Source organism: Clupea harengus, chromosome 11 (genome assembly GCF_900700415.2).
Source record: "Clupea harengus chromosome 11, Ch_v2.0.2, whole genome shotgun sequence".
In the NCBI taxonomy this organism is placed as follows: Eukaryota; Metazoa; Chordata; class Actinopteri; order Clupeiformes; family Clupeidae; genus Clupea; species Clupea harengus.
The window spans coordinates 28,111,560-28,134,193 of NC_045162.1; the positions used below are offsets into that span (position 1 = coordinate 28,111,560).

Here is a 22,634-nt window from a genome sequence, read left to right on the forward strand (position 1 = left end):
ATGTTGCCCAATGATCGCCAGGGGGAGACAAGAAACCAGCTAGGATACCGGGCATCGCCGACACCAAAATCACAAAACGGAGAAAAAATATATAAAAATGTGTATCTATTTATATATTCATTATTACAACTGCAATCGAATAAGGCTACCGAGAAGGGCAATAAGATAGCTTATTAACCAATAAATATATATATAATTATATATATTATATAAATAAATATAATATTGTTTAAATTATAAATGCTCCTTCTTTTAAACCTTGTCTCAAGCAGTCAGTGTCCAGGAGTAGAATCATTTCCCTGCAAGTCAACTTGGCTGCCCAGATGGTTGACACACGCTTACGAAGTGCAGAGCATCCTTTCCCGACCCCCTCTCCCTCTGCTTCCTTATGGCCCAAGTACCTGTCAATCAAAGCATAGCCTTTCCCTCGGCTTCCCCATGTATATTTGCATCCACAGTCTGTTTTCACTGCTGCTTCCGACGTTCAACGATGCGCACGGTCTGATATGAATTGCAAAGCGTTAGCGAGTTTGGCAAATTTTCAAGAACAGGAGGCAACAGGGACGTCGTGAGGAGTAAAGACCGGATAGTGACGCACTGACGCGTTATAAAAATTGGAAGACGCGTTTTGGACTTTCTCTGAAAGCGCAGGCACCGCGTTAATCAAACAAGTGAGACAGACCTGTGAGAGTGATCTACATCGCCCTATCAGAGATTACGCTCTGAGGAATAATGAAGCATATTTGGATACTCCTGACTTTTTCCGCGCTGGTCTGGTTTTCGGGAGAAAAGGTATCGTTGACGTTTATCGTTGCCTGATGTCCTTTGTTTTATAGTAACTTGAATGTCTGACTGGCTCAAGTGTCTCTGATATAGGATAAAGTAGCCCAGTTGTTGTAAATCGTATTAACTGTATATTTCAGCATGGTTACGTATATTATACGTCAGACTGTTCACTCTTTGCCTTTTTCAGCTGCATTGGCCAAAGTAAGATGAATTTGTGAGGAGGATTTGTTGAAAGTGTAAAGTAGACGTCTATCTGGAAACAAATACAAACATCTTCTCTTGATTTAACTCTGTTTCTCTTGCCTCTAACCGAGTGGCCTTAACTTTCATTTTAGTTACCAGAAGTGTAGGTAGCATTCCAGCGTCTGAGATTAATGGAATCAACAGACTCCCCTCGCTCCTGCAAATACATTTAATTTTGAGTGGTTTCTGTGAAACCTGATTGTAGTCACGAGACTCTGGTCATGATCTAACTATAGTGTCATGGCCTACCCGCGCATTATGGTTAATGTGGCTAAAATGAACGACTCACCATTCAAAAGGCGAGTTTCAAACTCCATTATGTCATATAAACCACAGAGTCTGTTTGCTTTGCTTGGTGTACAATGCTGAGTGCAAACTCCCCGAAACAAAACGTGTTGTCAGCTCTACGGATCCTCACCCTTCCTTTGGATACAAAGCATAACCTGCCTTCCAAGCCTCCATACCAACAACCACAAAGAATAACATCCCTCACCTCCAAACTTAAGCGCTGTTTTTCTCAAGTAAAAATAGACATGTGATGGCAATGTTTGGTGTCAACTGTTTTGTTGTTTTGCAGAAAGGTTAGACACCACTGATTTGGATAAAAAATATTGTCCAGAGGCCTGTTGTCAAGCAAACATGAATAAGTAGGTTAAACTGGTTGTTGTAGGACTATCAATGAGCTTTTTTAGGGTGGTTACTTGACTATGTGTTGACCAATACTGAGATTTTTTAGCAAAATCCCTCTCTGTGGACCAGTATAAAATCGACGTGAAGGACATCTACAGCGGGTTGAAATGAATCGCATACAGTGCAAACATTGGGTGTCAGTAGTTACTGTTGTCTACTTTACAGGTTATTAAGGGGAACATCTATGTGTGAATTACTCTGCACTCTCATGCCTGTCTGGGATGAACTGTAAACAAGGAAGCTGTGTAGACATGGTAGACGCTTTATCACTCAGAAGTGTCTTGAGACGGTTGAATCATCCACATTGAAACTGGGTGTTATAAATGTTAAGTGCTCTTTAATTACTTTGTGTAGCCTATGAAGTGACTCTGCTGTAGAATCATAAGAACTGCAAGTGGACTCCTGCTTCAGACACACCATGATGACAAGAAAAAAATGACATTTTGTGGAATTTCATGCATTACCCTGATTGTCACTAAAAAGGCATACCTCAGATTTGTCACAAAATGGCTTCTTGACTTTTTTAAAAACAGTTTTGGAATCATACAGGAAGGTAAGATGAGTCAGATGGAAGTGGACACGTAACACTTTGTCCCAGAATCCTGTACTCTCAGAGTGTAGTAACTCACTTCTTCAACATTCCATGCTTCAGCTCTGCGTTCACAAATTACAACTTCCTTGTGATCTTGTCTAACCTGTGGAGTGGATCTCCCTTAAAGTTGCAACATCTTAGGAAGTGACTCTTTGGTTAGAATTGTTGGATTTGCCATCAGCTATGTTGCTTCAACATGCTGGTTCCCCCCAATCAGTGTGTTTAGCAGACCTGCTGGGATAACAGTGGGCAGGCAACAACACAGACATCAGCTGTCATCTGAGCCACAAGAGTCCACAGGTCTCACAAGACCCAGGTGGACGCCAGACTGAAAAAGCCCTAATTGGATCGTGTGAAACTATTTCTGGCCTTAAGACTGTTGTTTACAAAAATGGTTGCAGTTCGAACAGTGTAAGAATTCAGTATCCAAACTATTGTCATTGTCCAATTATGTCCTCTTTGGCTAGTACCATTACGTAAACCCCTGGCTTGGGTAAAAGACCAGGAACTGTAACAAACTCTTACTGATATCACCTGTAAAAATCATCTATTTCTTTCTAATGAGCATAACAAATGGGAAGTAAGTGGGAGAGAGGGGTTGGTGCCAGGCTTGGCCTATCTTGCTGGGGGTGGTTTAGGAGTGTGCGACGGTAGAGGCCGTGTTCTGCTTTCTGCATCAACCACTGTTTTCACGTTCATGAAAGAGGAATTTAGCATGGGGCCTGTAGGTGAGAGGGGGAGGAGAGGCTGAGCTCTGGCCTGTGACCCTATCCATGCTCAAGCTGAGCACAACAGTGAGGGCAGTGTAGAGGGTTCTTCAAGCTTCTTCGTTACCTCACTGTGGAGGCATTTGGAGGGACCTTCGCTTTTTGGGATACCTTATCATTCGATAGGTTTACATTAGAAATCACTGATGAAACAGTAGGTTGAAACAGTAATCTCCTGTAAATATGTCACCTCATGGTTGAAATTAGCCCCAAAAGCAGTCAAGCAGTCGTTACAAAACCTGAGGCAGCCTGTTGAAAATCTGGTTATAGTCGATGATCCGTCACTGATATTTAAATAAGTTTCATATAAAGCTGTCCCCAGATGTAATATATTTAAGACATCCCACTGTTCCCAGAAGTAAATGTTTAATGTATTGAGTGAAAATTGTTTACCGTCAATTCAGTGAAAAGTGCCCATCTGCTGAGCAGTGTGTGCTGAATGTGACCTTGGACTTTTGGTTCTGTGTGTTTGGTGTGGTGTGGTGTGGTGTCATGTATGTGTGCTCTGCTCTGTAGGGTCATGTGTTGAGCTGCAGCGCAGCCAGCACAGGCAGTCCTAATTCAGGTCCACATCGAGACACTTTGTACATTCATGTGTATTTTGTCCCATTAGTATGTTTTCCTGTATATATATGTTTTATCCCAGAGTATACGTTCTCCCACGTCTGTTCCATCCCCAAGTGTGCTTTTTCTCCGTACAGCCCGCCCTCTGAAGAGATTAATTGTACTCCAAACAAAACCTATATTGACCATTTGCTCACTGGTATGTTATGCAAGTGTGTTGACAGTGTGCGAAGCCCCGGCTGTAGACAGAACCCCTGTGGGTGGACTAGGCTGACGTCTCTCTGTCCCCTGCCCTGCTTAAACCCCCATATATGGACAACCTTACTTTTCCTCAGGAAATGGGGCTGTCCAGGCCAGATGGTTTTAGTATATAGCGCAGATGTGCGTGTTTCCCCTCTCTCTCTCTCTCTCTCTCTTTCCTCACTCTTATTGTTGAGCACATCTTAGCACAGATGAGACCCAACATGTCCGACTGGCCTGTGTGCACACACCTATGCTCTGCCTTCAGAGGAGGCTGCTGTCTGTTTACACAGCCACTCCACAAGCACCACTCGTTCAGGGGGGATTCCGTGGTCTGTCAGCTCAGTCGGTACCTTTCAGTTCATCTAGTGTGTTTCAGTTGCTGAGACCGATACTAAATATGTCATTTCAGAAACCTTTTGAGAACCCGGATCTCAATGATAAATATTCTTCATAACAAAATGTACTTTGTTCGGTGTGCATTTAATTACATTTAATGCCTGTTGTAGACATATAAATCAGTGACCTGCCTTTTTTAAATCCATAGCTCTTCATAAATTCATAACTTTTCAAGGGAAACTACTTACTACAACTACCTACTTAAAACTACTAGTTTTTGTCACAGGAATGTGTCATTTTGACACTCATATTTAAAAACAATGGTTTTTGGTGTCCTCAGAGACAAGTCATTAGTAACACTCATATTTGAAAACAAAAACAAAATCCTCTTTCACTCCTTGACGACACTTAACAATGGAGTGAAAGGGTTCAAACGCGCTTAGTGAACAGTCCACCAGTGTTTTGTGTGGCAATCCGTCTTTACATTCTTTCTGCCAAATGACTCAGCTCTCTTCAAACCCTAGATTAGCCCATATCTCATTAATGTGTTTTCCACAATTGCAGGGAGAAAATTGCGTTCAGGCCACTTTGCAGTATCCACTCGAGTCCACCCAAAAAAAACAGTTGAATGCAGGTTGAATGTTTTAAACTCATACATTCCAGTGTTGTGCCAGTGAGCGAGACGTGTAAGCAAACTGTAGTCAGCTTCAGAGGTAGGGTTTCTGCATACAGCATACATCAAAGAATAAAGGATTTTCAGCATCACTGGTACACTTGGACCTTGGGTTCAAGCCTCGTGCTCATAGGCACAGTTGAGAATGTAGTTGGCTGGGAAGCCATTTGGGCTTGTCTATGGAACTGCAACACCTACTGCTGTTCGTTGGTGGAGGTTCTGTCCAAGTCCCTGGTGGAAACAGGGAGCATAGCATGGCCCTCTGGGCTCCTTAGTGAAGTCCTTCATCTTTCTGCTGAAAAGATGGAGGAGGAGGAGGAGGAGGAGGAGGAGGAGGAGGAGGACGTGTCCTGCTTTGGGCTTGAAGGGGCACAGATCAGGACAGAGGACTCCCTAACTGAAGAGGGGAGGAAGATTGGAAGCTCACAAAAATGTTTTGCAAAATGTAGGTAGAGAAAAGAATCAGACATGGCGCTTGGTCACACCTTTTAGCTGATGAAATCTACATCTTATGATGCAGATCGCACTTCATTTCACGGTCAGTACTACTTGCAGATTGAACCGTTTTAACTGCAGTAAAAACATTGTTTTCCCTTTTCTTCCACCTCGCTTCTAAAATTACCCCTCCAATCCAAAATAATCTATGTAACGGCGAGGTTTGGCAGCGCCGTCTACCGCTCGGCCCTGACACTTTGACTCTGCAATGGAAAGGAAAGGAAATCGTCTTGAGGGACATACATTGGTGTCCAAATCGGTGTCCAAATCTTGGTGGGGAACATGTTATGTCATGTCTACAAGCAACATGCCGTGCAGAGAGTTTGATCTGATCCAGATATCTTATCCCACACCAAGCTGCTATGTCTACCTAGGCAGTGTTACTTTGACCACATCACTGTGTCTCTTTCTCTGTCTCTCCCTCTCTCTTGCCGTGCTCGAACACATTTGCCCTTTATCAGACCAAAAGCTTGTCTGGAATTTAAGACTTATTGTAGAGCCAAGATCTTTTCTTCCAGGGCTGAATATTTGTGGGTTTGAGGTTTTGCGAATGTTTGTAAGGTTCAACAGGTCAGATCTTTCCTGCACCGTGTATAACTGTTATTTAGTCTATGCAAGTTATTATTTCAGTTACGTTATGTGACAAGTGATGTAAAAGTAAAAGCTTTTCAAGCATCACTAAAATATCTCAGTCACTCAATGGGGAAGTCAGTGTTCTGAAACTACAGTACGGCCGGTGAAAGGTCTTTGTTGAATTAAAGTTAGGAAACATACCATGCATGCTTTTACTGCAAACACATAGGTTATGGAGGATTCCGCTGTAAATCTAACGGCTGTTATGCCTCCTGAGGGGACCTGATTGGCAAGACGCCAGCACAACAGCAGGAGGGATAGGCATCAGGATAGTGCTGATAGTCAAAACAAATTGCCTTAGAGTCGTCTTTAAAACCCAGAGGCAAACACACATAGGTGCTGAGTTCTGTGGGATCTTCCGTCAGTAAATAATATCAGACTCCGAATGACCATGCTATGCTGACAGACATTCTTTCAGTTCAAGAGCCAAAAATATATGTGTTTGCCTTCGGCTCCTTTCAAGCTGACTGTTCCTTCGCCCCGAGGTGAGGTATGACTGCAGTATGACCAGTCTGAGCCAACTCAGCCCCTGCACACTGGCCAGCGCTGCACCTGTATTTGTGGAAGCATATTAAGAATACCAGACATGCCAGCGGTCTGAATGGGCTGCATTTATCGCTGTGTCCTGCTCACCAGCACATTTAGGACAGTGGTGTGTGTGTGTGTGTGTGTGTGTGTGTGTGTGTGTGTGTGTGTGTGTGTACAGATGTGTGTGCAGGTGTGTTCATGGATGTATTGTGTATACATTTGTTGCTACTGGATAGGCTTTACATCATCCATGATTTGGATTTATCATCCCAAACATCTAGGCTCTCTTGGCTGGTTGAAAGCCAGTTGTCATGCTGAGAGACTGATGAAATTGCCTATATAGTAACAGATGTTTTATACAGTCTATACTGAATGAATACAGTTGCAGCTGCAGTTTTCATCAGCACGATGTACACTATGTCTAGACTAGAGCATACCTTGTGTAATTCAGTCTCTCATAGATGGATAAGAACTACTTAGTGGTATGAGAAGCAGATTGTATAATTGTGGTTCCATTATATAAGTTAGTAAGTAGGGCTTGATGTCTGCAGTGCCATGGTGATAGTTGAGTCGCAAAGAGCACAATATGAAACCATGTGTAACTGTCAGTAACTCAAAGTACATCTAATGTTTTTAATCAGTATACTCCGTCAGCTCAGGTCAAGTCTTGTTGGGCTTTCATTGGAATATTCCTTCTGCCCGTTTTTCTCTCCACTTTGGCCGTGTTGCCTGTCTCGGCTCGGAAAGCAGCTTTGAGCACTGAATGTTTGTCCACATGTTCCTCCGGCGTGTGAACGGCACTAGGCCCTGTGGTGGTGCTAACCTGAACCTGAGCCTGATTCTAATGAGATGCTGTGGACAGACTCCCGGGTATGGGGGAACCACTGAGTAATAGCCATTGTTAGTCTGAGCTCAGCCTCCCTACATTTTCCACTTGATCTGGCTGTTCCAGAGCCATGGAGAGAGCGATGTGTGTGGGGAAATAAGAGCCACAGACTCGGGCATGGCCAGCGACGAGCACACAGGAAATAGACTGGTTGTCTGTTTCATATTGAGATGACATTAGATGCAGTCGGCTCAGCGGATTGCCTAGGAATGTGTGAAGAGGCAGCGTATGGTGGAATAATTGTATTACTTCAGCCTCAGGGCCTGAAGCTCTGGATGAGATGGGCTTCACCAACCAAGTGTTTCATACATGCAATCCAGTCGGCTACAACCTAAGGTACTTTGGGCAGATTTGGATTTAATAATGCCACATTTACCTGAAGCCATTTTTGACTACCTCAATGGCCTGTGTATCCAAGCCTGGACCACACCTCCAGCTGTAGTGTGTTCTTTAAGTATTAGACCAAAGCTTTCATCCACCCGTGTGATCATGACGACTGACTGCTAAACCCTAGATAGCACTTCAGACCCAACTAGATGAACAGGACTATTCTGTCCTCTGCGCTGATTGATATCCTCTTGCAGACGCTAAGCAGAGGCAGTGATGGAGCAGATGACGCGCTTAAAAACACAATGCTTGGCTTGGCTTGGCTTGGCTTGGCTATGGTTTGTACCTGTGGGAAAAATAATCTCATCCTAGTTTCAGAGTCTCAGGCCAGTGCATTTCCCATACAGCTGCTGAAAATGTCAGTACTTGTAAGTCATGTGCAGGAAATATGAAACAAGTATGTAGTTGTTTAAAATGTTGGTGCACCTCCTAGGTTTGGTCAGGTGAGCTTAGTGGAGAGGCCGCTGGTGGGGTGGGGTGGGGTGGGGTGGGGTGGGGTGTGGACAGGGGCCGGGGCTGTGTGAAGGGGTGTGGTGCTCTCTCACATCCAGGGAAAGGCGCTTTCAGAGCTGCATACAATGGCATGCCTGTGCCACTGTGGCTCAGGTCCATCCCAGGAATGCACTCCTCGATCACCTCCACACACACACACACCACTGCGTCAAACACACACACACACCACTGCGTCAAACACACCACTGCGTCAAACACACACACACACACACCACTGCGTCAAACACACACACACACACCACTGCGTCAAACACACACACACACACCACTGCGTCAAACACACACACACACACCACTGCGTCAAACACACACACACACACCACTGCGTCAAACACACACACACACCACTGCATCAAACACACACACCACTGCGTCAAAAACACACACACATCACTGCGTCAAACACACACACCACTGCGTCTAACACACCTAAAGAGAGCACATACACACAGTAGTTAGAGGTGAGAAATATTATGCATGTCTAGCAAAGCTCTATCCGTTTTTGAAAGCTTGTTTAACATAGAAAAAAAAATCATTTTTGGTGTGTGTGTGTGTGTGTGTTAGAGAGAGATCTGTGCATCTGTGCAAGTGCATATCAGTTTTAAACCCGTCCCTCAGTCCTGTCTGTGTTTTAGATCAGAACCAGGATCATTTGATCCAACTTTGTCTGGTACCTTTTCACTGCCTGTAAGTTAGTAATGATCGCTTCACTTAAAACAAGTGATGTGATGGCTAGTGTCACGTGACAAGGACTTATTTCAAACACAGATACTTCAGTGTTATGTTGGCATACGCATACACTAGTTACAATAAAACAGGCCTACATTGAAACACCCATAGACACATTTGTAGAAAAATGGTAAGATAAAATGGTGAAGCCATTTATCTCATCAAAGATTTGTGCGCCTCAAGCCCAGCTTTACAAGTCACTTTAGTCTCCCAAAAATACAAAAACACAGCATAATGAGAATTCCAGAAGCTCAAGCCTAATAGTGTCTTGAATACCACACTGACGTGTGTGTGTTACATCACAAAGTAATATTCTATATATTATTATATGGACAGTAGGTTGATGGACATTTCTTAATGTCTACCTCCACCAAGGTGGTTAAGCTTTCAGTTTGGTTTGTCTGTTTGTCTGTTCGTTTGTTTGTCCTGTCAGCAGGATTGCGCAAAGGTGGAAGGGTGTAGAATGGGCCAAGAAAGAACCCATTAAATGATTCCGCCTGAATCGTGGGACGGATCCACAAATGACTTTTCACTTTGGTTAACATTGCGAGATTGGGTGTTTGGCCTTGGCTGACGTCTGCACTCGGAGTGCTCTTCTCATTTAGATGTGTTATTTCTGTGCTGCTGCAGCCAGCATTAGTGCAGCCCATATTGCACTATTCTAGAGAAAAATACTGGCCATATATCTGGGCAGTGAAAACGAGACGTGGTGAAATCCCCCTTCCGTGGGCCAGTGTGTATATAACGCGGAGAGAGACCTGTGTGAGGGAGAGACCTGTGGCAGACAGACAGACAGACAGACAGATCAGCGTGCTGAGAGAACCTTCAGCTCCCCAGGGACTCCTGCCATTCATCACCAGGCTGCGGAAAACTCTGTAATATTGCACATCACGCTCTGTTTTCTATTCCCTTAGTTCCAGCCATTCTATTTCTATTCAGCTCATGGACAACATGGAGTAGGCAGTGGCCCCTGAGAAGCCTTTGGAAGAGGTGGAAACATGCTTCTTTAGTGCCAGATGGATAAATAAAGTGCTTTTTTTTATTCATAATGGAGATTTGTGTAGTGTACTAGTGTTTTTGTCTTTTTGTGTGTGTGTGTGTGTGTGTGTGTTACAGTTTGTGTACGCAGTGTCATTGTGTGTGCACGATGAATGAGATGCACCAGGGCTTTGTCTGAGGGAGGAGATTCCCCAGTCACTCAGCTGTCAAACACCAACACTCACAATCTCTCTCTCTCTCTCTCCCGCTCTCCCTCTGTCCCTCTCTCCCTCTCTCTCTCTCACACTCACAGGGAAAGAAAGAAAGAGAGAGAGAGAAGGCTTAAATGGCTTTATTTAAACATCTCTTTCCTTTCAGCCTGGGTCCTGTATTGTGCTGGTTTAATCATCTTTCTCCCTCAGTGCGTCTGAAAGGCAGGGTGCCTGGCCTCATGCTATTGTGCCGTCCCTGCCTTCTTTGAAGCCAGACTCTTTGGCTTTCTTCTTCTTAGACCCTGTTTATCTGTCATTCTTTTTTACACTACCCAAGCAAAGGCTGGAAAATTGCACGCAGGCTCTTTAGTGTCAATGTTTATTTGTAGAGTGAATACACAGGGAGGCAAGGATGCGCGCGCACACACACACACAACCACACACACTCTCACACAGTCACAGGCATGCAGTGTGTCAGCTGTCTGATCAGTAGCAGCAGCTCAGTGCAAAGCAGAGCAGGAAGAGGGTCATAGTTTAAGAAAAACAGAGACCGCAGTGTGTGTCATCTTTCAAACACAATCAGTCAGACAATAATGATGTGAGTTGTTGATGTCACAATGTTACACCATAATTCATCCATATTTACACCTTACACCTACACAAGGTTAAGTAGGTACTGGTATATATGTTCAGGGTGAAAAGTCTTCGATTTTAGAATGTGTTTGGTGTAAATGTTTTAAGAGTGGGCTTCTTGTCTGGGAGGCTGTTTGTTTTGTTGTTGTTGTTTGGAAGGAGAAAGTCAAACATTCCTCTCTCTCTGGGCTGTTTCTAGGGAGACGATAGTGTGGAACTGGACGTCTTGTTTTAGTCTGTGTGCAGTAGAAGAGTGGGCTCCTGCCCTCCTGCGCCGCTAAATCTCACCGGCCTTTATTGTTGTTCTGCTTCTGTTATAAAACCCAGATAATCATGAATGGTTATCAACAGGAATTAGTTAGCCCTTGTAATATGATTGTTTCAGCACCAACATTAGCTGTGGAGTCAGTAACATAGTAAAGGGGTGGGATCTGGCCCTGCCTGTTTACCTATGAGAGGGTAAATGCCAGAACAATCTACCATAGGGTCTGTGATGAAGCACACCGTCCAATTCAACCATGTGAACATTCTACATTTTTTTGTTCTTCCAGGTCAGAGCTCAGTCTCCTGCTCCTGCGGATGACCTGTACCTGGAAGACCAGGCGTCTGGTGATTTCCCTGTAGACGACGATGACTTCAACTCTGGCTCGGGATCGGGTAAGAGTTACACACGCTTAAAAAAAAGCCTGACAGAATCTTTAGGTGGAAAATTCTGGAAAGACTGAATGTGTAATAGTGCCATCATGTTATATTCCGCCATGGCTTCAACTGAGAACCAGATTGCTTTGCATGTGGCCAAATGGATGACATCATGGGAAGCGATTCCAAGATGAACAAACTGGGTCAGGCGTAGCATTCGCTCCTGCCATGTGTGAATGAGGCTGCACATGTTGCTGGATACACCGTGTTTGTTTTTACAGTTAAACTGCAAGGAATCAATCATTTTACAGTCAGTGGCTCTGAACATACAGTATGCCAGGTGTTACTTCCAGACACGTGAGGCGGACGAACAGGAGAGACCTCAGATGTCATGTGTGGCTTTCTTTCACACACCTGGCGATCACGCGCGCGCTCCCATAAAGGGCCGATGTGTCCAGGACGGCTGCTTACAGAACTGCTTCTGGCGTGTTGCGTAAAACAACCAAACCGTGTTGTCTTGTTGCGGAGACGAGCTTGTGTGTCATAGCAATCCAATGTTTTAAGTACTAAACCTGAAATGTGGGCTGATGTGGAGTTGTTGTGGTAGTCAGGTTTAGATATGAGATATGAGATTTTTCAAAGATATCTTACTGGCCTATTAAAGTCTAAAGTGTCTCTCTTGTCTCTCGTGTCTGTACCGCCAGTTGTACCGCGCAATTGAGTGTACTCTGAGATTGCTAGTTCTGTAAGTCTTTTGGCTGTGGTCTAAGTTTGCTGGTTGTCCTGTAATGCCATTGGCTGTTCTTGATGTTTATTCCCTGAACTAAAAAGCTATTGGTTGTGCTCTGAGGTGTTTGGCCCTGCTGTGATACTATTGGCTGTGCCCCTGTGCTTGCTTTCACTACTCTTGTATGTTTCTGCTTGTAAGGATTTGATTTCTATGCTATGAGGGCTTTGTCTGTGAAGCAGTTGGGCTTTGCTGTGAGGTCACTGGTCTTGCCTTGAGACTGCTGGTCATGCTGTGAGTGCACTAGTTGTGCTCCGGGGCTCCTGACTGCTGCCAGACACCAGGGACAGCCATGTGCGGGGCAGACAGATGTTCCTCTTGCGGTCGCGTGCGGTCAGCCGAGACCAGTACAGTCAGCCAGCAGATGTCTGCTGGAGAGCTCCTCTATTATTTATGAAACTTTATTACATTTCTCACCTCCGTCTGTTACAGTATGCAGGCTGAGCTTGCTGAGAGAGAGATATATATATATATATATATATATCACACACACACACACACACACCTCTGGTATATAGCCTACACAAATATTCACACACACACACACACACACACAAGCTTGTGCACACACAGCTTATCTTCAAGGTGTCTAATTGCTTGCCTTAGCAACAGATTTTAATTTGTGGAATGAAATGGAAAAACATAACCCCTTGACAATAACATTGGGTAGCTGTTTGTCACATCTCCTAGGTGACCAAAAAGTGATTTTTTTTTTAAAAGTAAAATTGCTACATCTGGGCAGGGCATTAAAGGTGTAATATTATGCCTCTTTTGTTGTCATGTAGGCCACAGCCTATTACTGGACCTGTGGAGCCTCCTCACAGCTATACTGATTCATATTTGTACCTGGTGGGAATGTACACCTGAACTCACCCTCTTCCTCTTCCTCTGAACTCATTTCAGGAGACGGTGATGATGAGGATGAGGTGATTACCAGGAGGATTTCGTATAGCACTCCAGAGCCTGAAGTGACCCCGGAGGCCCCCGAGGCCACCTCACCCAGCACAGACACAGACACAGACACAGGCACCAGTGAGGACACCTACACGGAGACAGCTGAGGTTGACACCACAGAGGACAGGGACTTGGGAACTGAGGTGCATATCACTGCTTCATTCTGTTAATGCTGTGTAGTGTCCGCAGTACAGTCTTTGTTCAGGGACTTTCCAAGCTCCCAACTTGTCCTACATTGCTCATAGTGTGCCATTCGATTCAATTCATGAACGTACAGGAACCGGTACCATTAAAAAAGAAAAACATCCTGTATTTTTGGCATTCTGTACGGGGGTTTCCTGTCTCACATCATGTGTCTGCTTCCTGTGGTATGACACGTCTTCCCTCTTTGTTTACCCCAGGCCCCGGTTGAGGTGACGGAGGACTCGCTTCAGGAGGTCGAGTCCAGCAGGGCTCCCAATGGACGCAGTGTGAAACAAAATGAGGATTTGCATGATGTCCGCTCTGAAAACCTCTTTCAGAGAACTGAGGTGCTGGCAGGTATGTCTCTGAGAACCTCAGTCTTATTAAATAATGGTCTTAGGGTATCTCTCTGAACCATGACAACACTGTATGATGTAGCTTTGAACAATATACTGACCTTGAGTCATTTGTGTGCTTCTCTTGTCTGACTCTATATATGTCTGTCTCTCAGCGGTCATTGCAGGAGGAGTTATTGGCTTCCTATTTGCTCTATTCCTTATTCTGCTCCTGGTCTCCGCATGAGGAAGAAAGACGAAGGAAGTTATGACCTTGGAGAGCGCAAGCCCCCAGTCTCAGCCTACCAGAAGGCCCCTACCAAGGAGTTTTATGCTTAAAGACTCCGGGCCTCAGTCCATGAAAACATCACTACAACAAAACGTCTCTAGACTGAGAAACTATTACATGATGCCTTGGCATAAGGAATTTAATAACACAGATTTTCTTACAAGTCAAATAGGGCTTAATTTATCACAAAGTTCGTTTTAAAAAAAAAAAAAAAAAAAAAAAAAAACTGTGTTTGTATTTTTGCCATTGTTGTAAGAGTAAATTGAAATGTGAGACCGTGAAACATTTCTTATGAGTCATGTTTAGTTGTGGACTACTACTTTTTAAAATGTAGAGCTACATAATTGTGTTTTTAAGAACAAAAATGGAATTTATTGAATATAATGTGCTGTACTATCATTTTTAAATCACATCTACCATTGATATTGAATGTTTTATTAACATTTTGAAGACAAAATTGTCAGTACTGTTCAAAGAATCTATTGCTTGTCTATACTAATGGGAAATGGCAAAAGACAGAAGATGCTTTTATCCTTTAAGGGTACAAGAAGTTTCTCGTGATTTTTATTTTTTTGTTGTTTCTTTTTTTTTAAAACTCACCATAAGATTGTTGCTCTGTCCGCTAACAGCTTGTCCTTTGCTTAGATAAGCAGGTTTGAGTACTTGTACACGTGCATCATGTGTGCGTCACGCCAAATGACATCATTAAGATGTGTTTGTACATGATGTATTGTGGTTCTGTATACTTGGCCAATCAACTTCTCCTAAGTGTTCTTCACGGATGGATGAAGTGCACATCAAGCACATTGTGCTTTTGCTGATCACAACAGAATGAGGCACCGTTGCGCTGAGCACCTGGGTGTGCCGGCCATAATGCTCCAGGACTGAAGGGTAAACCTTGTGTGGCTAGTGGGACAGGCATTTGCTAAGAAATGGCTGATGAATTGAAACACAGCTGGTCTTAAATATACTTGAAAATGGCCAGGAACATTCTCTTCTCCCAGCATCCCACATCTGCTTCAGTCTGTCCTCTCAGCTTTTTAACCGTTTGCCTCATTCTTTCAAAACATTCTGGCAAACATTCTAGAGACTGCTCTTTAACAAATAAAAGTAAATGTTTTTATTAAAGGTAAATGTTTCTGTGTAGCGCTCAAGGTCTCTGAATAGATAGGCTGACCAAAGACAAAAAAAAAAGGACTGTCTTAATGATCCAAGGCCAATATTGCCTCATGCAGAGTGAAGGATGATTTAGGTTTTAATTGTACATGTATAATGGATAAAATAATGTTTTTATTAAATATAAGGACACCAAGCTTCATGGTGCTGAATAGATTAGTGGATTGATTATCCAGGTGAATGACTGTGTCACTCTGCCATTGATGGTCTGTTAAGTAGTAGATTAATGACAAATGAGTTTGAGGTTAAAGCCCCTTTATGAAATATCTCCTAATCAGTATTATTACACTGAGGTACGTGCTTGACCCTGTTCATTTCTGTATTGGTACAGATTTCATAATAACATTCACAGTGTTCGGTTTAAGATTTTTTTTTTTTTTTCTCATCATCATCTATGATCTTTTTTGACCTGACCAGTTTTGCATCAAAGATTTAGTCTGTATATTTTAATACACAATAATTTATAGATGATATTAATTTATATACAACATAATCTGTGTTATAAGGAATACAAATGTATGTTCTCAGTCCTTAAAGTGCCTACAGTTCTGAAATAAACATGGGAGATGTGTACAAACACTTGTGTTGTGTAGTGATGGGGTCTATGAGTACAAACACTTGTGTTGTGGAGTGATGGGTGTATGAGTACAAGTTGTGGCAGGGAATCCACGAGTTAAGGACAGGAATGCTATCTGAAAAGGAAACCCCACTGTTTAAACATTTGTTGTAAAGTACTTCTTATGAAACTGGGTCATTGACTGCTACATGCCATGGAGGTTTACAGAAGACCCAGCCCAGCTGCTCCCTCACCAGGGGCGACAGTGGTACAGTGGTAGAGAAGTCGTTTAGTAATCAGAAGGTTGCTAGTTCGATTCCCTGTCGAAGTGTCCTTGAGCAAGACATTGAACCCCTAATTGCTCCTGATGTGCAGTGTGCCATCAATGTAAAATGTCAAATGTGTATACATCCTTGTAAGTCGCTTTGGATAAAAGCGTCTGCTAAATGACTAAATGTAAATGTAAATGCAGTCTGTAGACCACATAGCAATAGGTTGAGCTTTCAGAGTTAGTCTAATAATAATATTAATAAAACTTTATTTATATAGCACCTTTCATGCAAAAGAATGCAGCTCAAAGTGCTTTAATAATGGAGACGAGCAGTGAGCGTCCGCTTCTGCTGTGAAAGTGTCATCTCAATCTCAATCCAATCAGAAAGATAAAAACCTTTTCAAGCTATTTACAATTGCCTTGTTCATGTCTGTGTTCAAAATAAGTAGTGAATGAGAGAGAAAAGATTGACCTAATATAGCTACGCTGTATGTTCTTTCAGAATGTGTGTGTGTGAACAAAACCTTGGATGCTGATTCTTTTGTGGCTCCACCCAGTCTTTCTCTTTCACCCATAAAGACATAGACTGCAAATTGACATTCACCTATGGTCATTTAACTTAAGATTTAACTTTGCAGTTTCAACCACAACTTAGGAAAACTCATACATATTTGGATAATTCAGATGTATACATAGTTTAACAGTTAATTATTGCACAACATAATTAACACTCTATTATCTCACATGTGTGTAACAATTAAGGCCAACATCTGTGTCAACTATTCCATTAATTACGAAACCTTTAAAATCGCGTTTTACTGAAGAAATTTGAGGAATGTACTAAGTGACTTGCCGTACTCATACGGACGTCGGAGGTCCAAACATTGGAAGTCTATGGTATTTCATCCCGTTTTAACATATGTACGTATTTAATCATTCTGCGCTACAATTAGACAAAACAACATTGACTTTTTATCAATTTTGCAGAGCTTGATAGTTTACGCCATCTTTAACAGTAGCAGGTTATGATTTCCTGGTTGCAGCGTTGCTCGATGATGGCAGCTAATGTTGTGTTTTGATACTCGAGAACTTTTCTTAACACGTCAGTGAAAAGTTGTTGTTTTTCCCCTAGTCATCCACTTTACTGCATCTTAACAGTGTGTATTTGTCCCTTAGATGATGGGCACCGACAGGGTGTTGGGGTTGCTCCCTCTGCTTGTCCTTGCCTTCCTGTGTGAATCTCTATATTGCAAACCCAACAACGATGTTCGTTCCCTTGCCGAAATTACAAGAGAAATATCTGGATACAGAGCTATAGCCCAGAAAATCATTCACCTGGCCGTGCAGGGGGAGGCTCAGAACCGATCTTATGACCGATTGGCTGCCTTCACAGACACTGTGGGGAACAGGATAAGTGGGTCTCGAAACTTGGAGGTGGCTATTAAGTACATGTACAGCGCTCTAATTCAGGACGGCTTGGAGAATGTGCATCTAGAACAGGTGAAGGTTCCACACTGGGTGAGAGGCCAGGAGAGCGCCATGATGGTCCTCCCGAGAAATCATACGATGACTATTCTCGGCCTGGGCAGTAGTGTTGGGACATCCAGCCAAGGTAAGCAAGAACCCGCACATTTGATCACCAAAAGCCATATTAAGTGGGTGCAAAATAAATAAGACTGCTATCAGCAGAAATCATGGAAATTATCACTGGCTTCTCCGAATCTGTAACTGCTCTTGAACCAGAAGCTGTATTTCTGGAGAAAAAAAAAGTTCCTCTTGTGCTAACCTGGGCAGTTGGATCATGCGGTCACATGAATGTAGTTGTTTGGTGCAATATTGGCACATCTGGAAAATTTCAGTCATAACTTCATTTCATAATTATGGGATATCTTGTCTGAATGATTCTTAGTCTGTGTCATGCTGAAACCATTAATGTGTGTCGAGGGAGGGACATTGTGTTGCTGTATTCTTGTGTATCATGATATTAAAGGCAAAACATTATTTCCTCACTGATATCATGCTGTCCAGGATCAGAGACAACCGTCTGCATTTTTCTCTTTAATTCCTCCTTCAAAACAGAAAGCACTTTAAGAAAAGGGTGCATTACTCTAGTCTAGGGCTTCAGTCCTGCCCCTGCAGCCCACTGCCTTGCATGTCTCCTATCCCTGCTCCAAGCACGAGTGAAACCTAGGATTTAATATGTTCCTGATTAGTTTGATCAGTGTGTGCAGTGTGTGAGGAGGAGCGAGAACCACTGCATAAGACCTTGTGCAACCACTGCATAGAACCTTGTGCAACCACTGCATAGGACCTTGTGGAACCACTGCATAGGACCTTGTGGAACCACTGCATAAGACCTTGTGGAACCACTGCATAGGACCTGTGGTACAAAATGTTCAGACATTTGAGTGGAGGGAAGGCAATACAGATGAACACCAAGCCTGTCACAGTTTGGGGCTGTTCTGCTGATTGCCTGACCGCTTGGGCTGTGTGTAACTGCTTTGAGAACCATGCCCTTAAAATTCTATCAGGAAACTTTGGAAAACCTAATGAAGCACAGGAAAGCATGGAGCAAATCAACATGGAATGACTTAAACAGAGGAAGAGTAGTCTTTGAAGGGTCAAGTCATTGTTAGGATAGGATGAGTCGCTATGAAGGCAAAAATGTAAAAGTGTTTGAATCAAACAGAAAAGAGCACATGGAAAGGATGATTTGGGTTGTATGACCTTTAGTTACTAAGAAGGTCTTCTATGCAAAGGATCTTGTCAATATCCACTACCAAAATGTTGATATGATCTCTTTATGAAATGCAGAAGTCATGTTTAGCCCCATCATCATTTATGTTGCCAATCTTGGAACTGCTTACTTAGAAAGTTGAGGTGGATTCTTTTTTCCTCTTTCAAGAGAAATGGTATATAGTTCCTCCAAACAAGGATCTTGTGGTGGTTCTTCCCATTTACTTACCCCCCCCCCCCCCCCCCCCCCCAAATCATTGACCACTGATGTTTCGGTGGATTTGGTCAAGGCAACTGTTTACATATTACTGTTTTTATGCAAATTGCATGGATTGTGAGTATTCTAGTATTATATTTATAATTCTCTTCTGCAAACTCCAGGTGATCCCATCCCTCAAACATTCTGACTTCTAGAAAAAAAATGTTTTTTTAAAAGGGCCCTGCCTGCATCTCTCTGCAAATAAGTCACCATCTGTGAGCAGCCATGAATACCTGAATGAACCCACCTGGGCAGGACTGAACATTTAGCAGTGTTAATGCCACCCTATGTTAATACCACAGGCGTCGAGGCCGAGGTCTTGGTGGTGGAGTCCTTTGAGGAGCTGAGGAGCCGTGCCAGTGAGGCCAAAGGGAAGATCGTGGTGTACAATCAGCCGTTTGTGAGCTACGGAGAGACCGTGGCGTACCGTGCCTACGGGGCTTCAGAGGCGGCCAAGGTTGGGGCTGTGGCCTCCCTCATCCGCTCCATCACCCCCGTCTCCATCAACAGGTGTGTGTGTAGCCGCCCGCCCTGCCCTGCCCTGCCCTGCCCTCTCACTGCTCATTCTCTTGACTCTAAAAGGGGCTGCTGGGGACTTCATTTGATGGATGGTATGCATAGGGTCAACACATGAGATTTCATGAACTAAATGTGTTTTTAAAATGGGGGTTTGATAGTTGGCTGGTAGAGACGATATTCTGTTCCTTTTCTGACTCGGAAAAGGGATATTGTTGTGATGCACGATACAACTGTATAATGGGCTATACGGTTGTGCTTAAACATAGATTTTGATTGATCGAGATCACACCTGGGGAAAAAACATTTGTAAACCAGCTATCACTACTTATTGGCTAAAGTCTTACCCAATAGCTTCAAGTATATCTTTTCCACTGGAGTCTGCTCTCCATTGCTACATTTCTAGACCATTTTTGGTTGCATGGGACAGTTCTATCAACAGTTTTTAAACAACGTTGTCAAAGTAAACTGTTTAATATGTGAAGGTACTAAGGAGCTGTATCACACCAGATAACTGACTTCATAACGCCACTGAGTGAGGCGCTGATGCAGAGTCTAACACTCTGCCACTAATGTATGGAGTGTATTTACAGATGAGAGGATTTACACTCTGGTTTGTTTCCTAGTCCACACACCGGTTGGCAGGACTACCAGCCTGGGGTGCCACACATCCCCACCGCCTGCATCACTATCGAGGATGCTGAGATGATGGCCAGGATGGCTCGGCGGGGGCAGAAGATCGTGGTGCGACTCCGCATGGGTGCCCAGACGCTCCCTGACGCAGACTCCTTCAACACGGTGGCAGAGATTGTTGGCAGCGAGCACCCGGAGCAGGTAGGAACAGCTCGATGGGAGCACAGATGGATTAGTGTCCTTTCTCAAGCACTACAAAGCTAGTCTCTATCTTTTTGTTGGCCTTTACTAACAGGTTCCTGATTTTATAAATGTAGCTATTTAGCAAAAAGTGTTTTTTTTCCCTTGGTTCCCTCATGCTGAACTCACCGTGACGTTTTCAACAAGTTGGTGTTGGTCTCGGTAAACATGTTGTGTGTAGGTGTCACTGTTGCAGGGTGGTTGTTTGCACCTCTGATCTAAGCTCGGCCTGAGCCTAATGTGGCTGGTGGCTCCAGACGGGCCAAGGCACATTCATAGCAGCTGCACCCACATTGCCCCTCATCCAGGCAGCGCAGCGGCCAGCGGCCAGCGGCCAGCGACCGACCGCTGTCACATGCACTTGCCATGTGTGCGGTCGCTCATCTTATGACGTTGGCCCTGACACCCCAAGGGACCAATTATGAGAAGAGTATGCTAGCTGCCTGTCAGTAGAGGTTTTCTGGGCTCTGGCTGTCACATTTCCTCCACAGGCATGGATGAGCTGTGTCCAGGGGTTGACTTATTAGTGGGCTGTGTTCAGAGGCTTTTCATATGATCAGACTATCTGTGGGGGGTTGTCATTGCTTGGCAGTAGAGCCTGGATATGGACTGCTAGGTTTATATTTTTAACAACACTAATCAATGAGACTTTGTTAAAGTGTTAATTGGACACTGTGTGTGTGTGTGTCTGTGAGAGTGTGTGTGTGTGTGTGTGCCTGTCCTCCCCTTCTGGAGAAGTTGCAGGGCTTTTGGTATCTTTAGGGGGGAAAGAGGAAATATCTGACATTTCAAGTGAACTACTTTTTCTCTATGTTTAACCCAGATGAGCGGATCGTGTTTAGAGAATTGGAGAAGTTACAGGCATGTACAAACGCATAAACTGGCCTGTCCAGTTTTTCACTTCTCTTTTTTTTTTCTTTTTTTTTTTCAGTATTTGATAGGATATATGACGCCAGATAGAACTTTCCATCTTTTCCAGTGTTTTAATTTCATACGCATAACAGAATATGTGTGTTATTGTGAGGTTTTAAGGCGAGTAGGCACTCCTTTTTCACCCCTTTCTCCCAAACAAGGTGATTTAAAGGAGAGAATGTTGCACACTATTACGCCTCATAGGAAGAGATTATCCCTAATCTGTTCATTGTCAAGTGTTCTTTCTGGCACTCTGAGTCCAATGCGATATGTAGGGAAAACATACTAGTGTCTTTGATAAGGTTGTGTTGTTCATTTGATATGAAGAGTTCCTTCATGGCCCCAATGATAACACTGATATTAAGCACAGTGTGACTGATTCATGTTGTGGTTTAAGAGTTCATATCTTGAGGGTCACAAGTCCACAGTCTCTGATACCGCTGCTTGGAGCCTAGGAGAGGGCATCATGGGGAGAGGAGAAGTGGCGTGAGGCAAAAGCCCCCCGGGGCAGCGTGTGTGGAAAGCCTTGGCTGAGTGGAGGAGTGGAGGAGTGGAGGAGTGGAGGAGAGATATGGGGAGAGCGGAGGGAGCGAGCGAGCGGAGCGGAGCGTGAGAAGGGAGTCTGCCAAGTCTGATATGAGATGAGATGTGCAGACAGGGTGGGTGGAGAGGAGATGGACGCTCAGTCACCTCAGGAACAAACAACCCTTGTTGAGTCACTTCAGACCAGTAATAAAGTGTCTGTGTGTAAAATACAAAGCAGTTCTAGCAGATTCGGTTCATGGCTGTACATCAGCGACTGACCTGATAACTGGCCCAACCCTGATGATTGGCCCAAACTCCTACTGACCTGATTGGCCCAAACTCCTACTGACCTGATGATTGGCCCAGACTCCTACTGACCTGATGATTGGCCCAAACTCCTACTTGGCCCAAACTCCAACTGACCTGTAACATTTCATCTCTCCCACTCAACATTGCATCACACATTTTCTACTCCGGCCATCAGGCCTACTGATCATGGGAAAATCCGCAAGATGTTTGTATCGGCAGACCAATTGTTAAGATGATTAAGCAATAAATTAGAGGTGTTGTGTGTGTGTGTGTGTAAATATTTCATAGGGATTTTCAACTCTGCTGAGTTCACATTTTCCATTAAAATGAGTCAGTCTATGATTTGGGTCTATAGAAGTGGCTCTTCCCGTGTGATATTCCACAGATGATGCGCTGTCAGGAGGCTCAGACTTGTGGTTTACTTGA

At 43.8% G+C, this 22,634-nt stretch overlaps 2 protein-coding genes across 3 annotated transcripts in view; both read left to right on the plus strand.

Annotated features, from left to right (window-relative positions):
• Positions 1-458: 458 nt before the first annotated feature.
• Positions 459-15,828, plus strand: LOC105910858 (syndecan-2). The gene is made up of 5 exons (XM_012839626.2): positions 459-792; positions 11,440-11,545; positions 13,218-13,411; positions 13,670-13,808; positions 13,963-15,828. The coding sequence occupies exons 1-5, from the start codon at positions 733-735 to the stop codon at positions 14,031-14,033; spliced, it is 570 nt and encodes a 189-aa protein (XP_012695080.2). The 5' UTR covers positions 459-732; the 3' UTR covers positions 14,034-15,828.
• A 1,096-nt stretch (positions 15,829-16,924) lies between these two features.
• Positions 16,925-22,634, plus strand: part of LOC105910706 (carboxypeptidase Q) — a 23,448-nt gene continuing 17,738 nt past the window's right edge. Inside the window, exons 1-4 of one of the 2 annotated variants that reach the window (XM_012839437.3) lie at positions 16,925-16,999; positions 17,255-17,690; positions 19,376-19,583; positions 20,216-20,423. In XM_012839437.3, coding sequence (XP_012694891.2) covers positions 16,973-16,999; positions 17,255-17,690; positions 19,376-19,583; positions 20,216-20,423 — 879 coding nt within the window. In that variant the 5' untranslated portion in view covers positions 16,925-16,972. The remainder of the gene's footprint in view (positions 17,000-17,254; positions 17,691-19,375; positions 19,584-20,215; positions 20,424-22,634) is intronic. The other variant, XM_042709189.1, reaches the window with a different exon arrangement.

Coding starts and splice junctions, on each gene's coding strand:
- LOC105910858 (XM_012839626.2), top strand. CDS start 733: ATGAAGCATATTTGGATACTCCTGACTTTTTCCGCGCTGGTCTGGTTT. Junction 11,546..13,217: donor CAACTCTGGCTCGGGATCGG/GTAAGAGTTACA, acceptor AACTCATTTCAG/GAGACGGTGATGATGAGGAT. Junction 13,809..13,962: donor GAGAACTGAGGTGCTGGCAG/GTATGTCTCTGA, acceptor TCTGTCTCTCAG/CGGTCATTGCAGGAGGAGTT.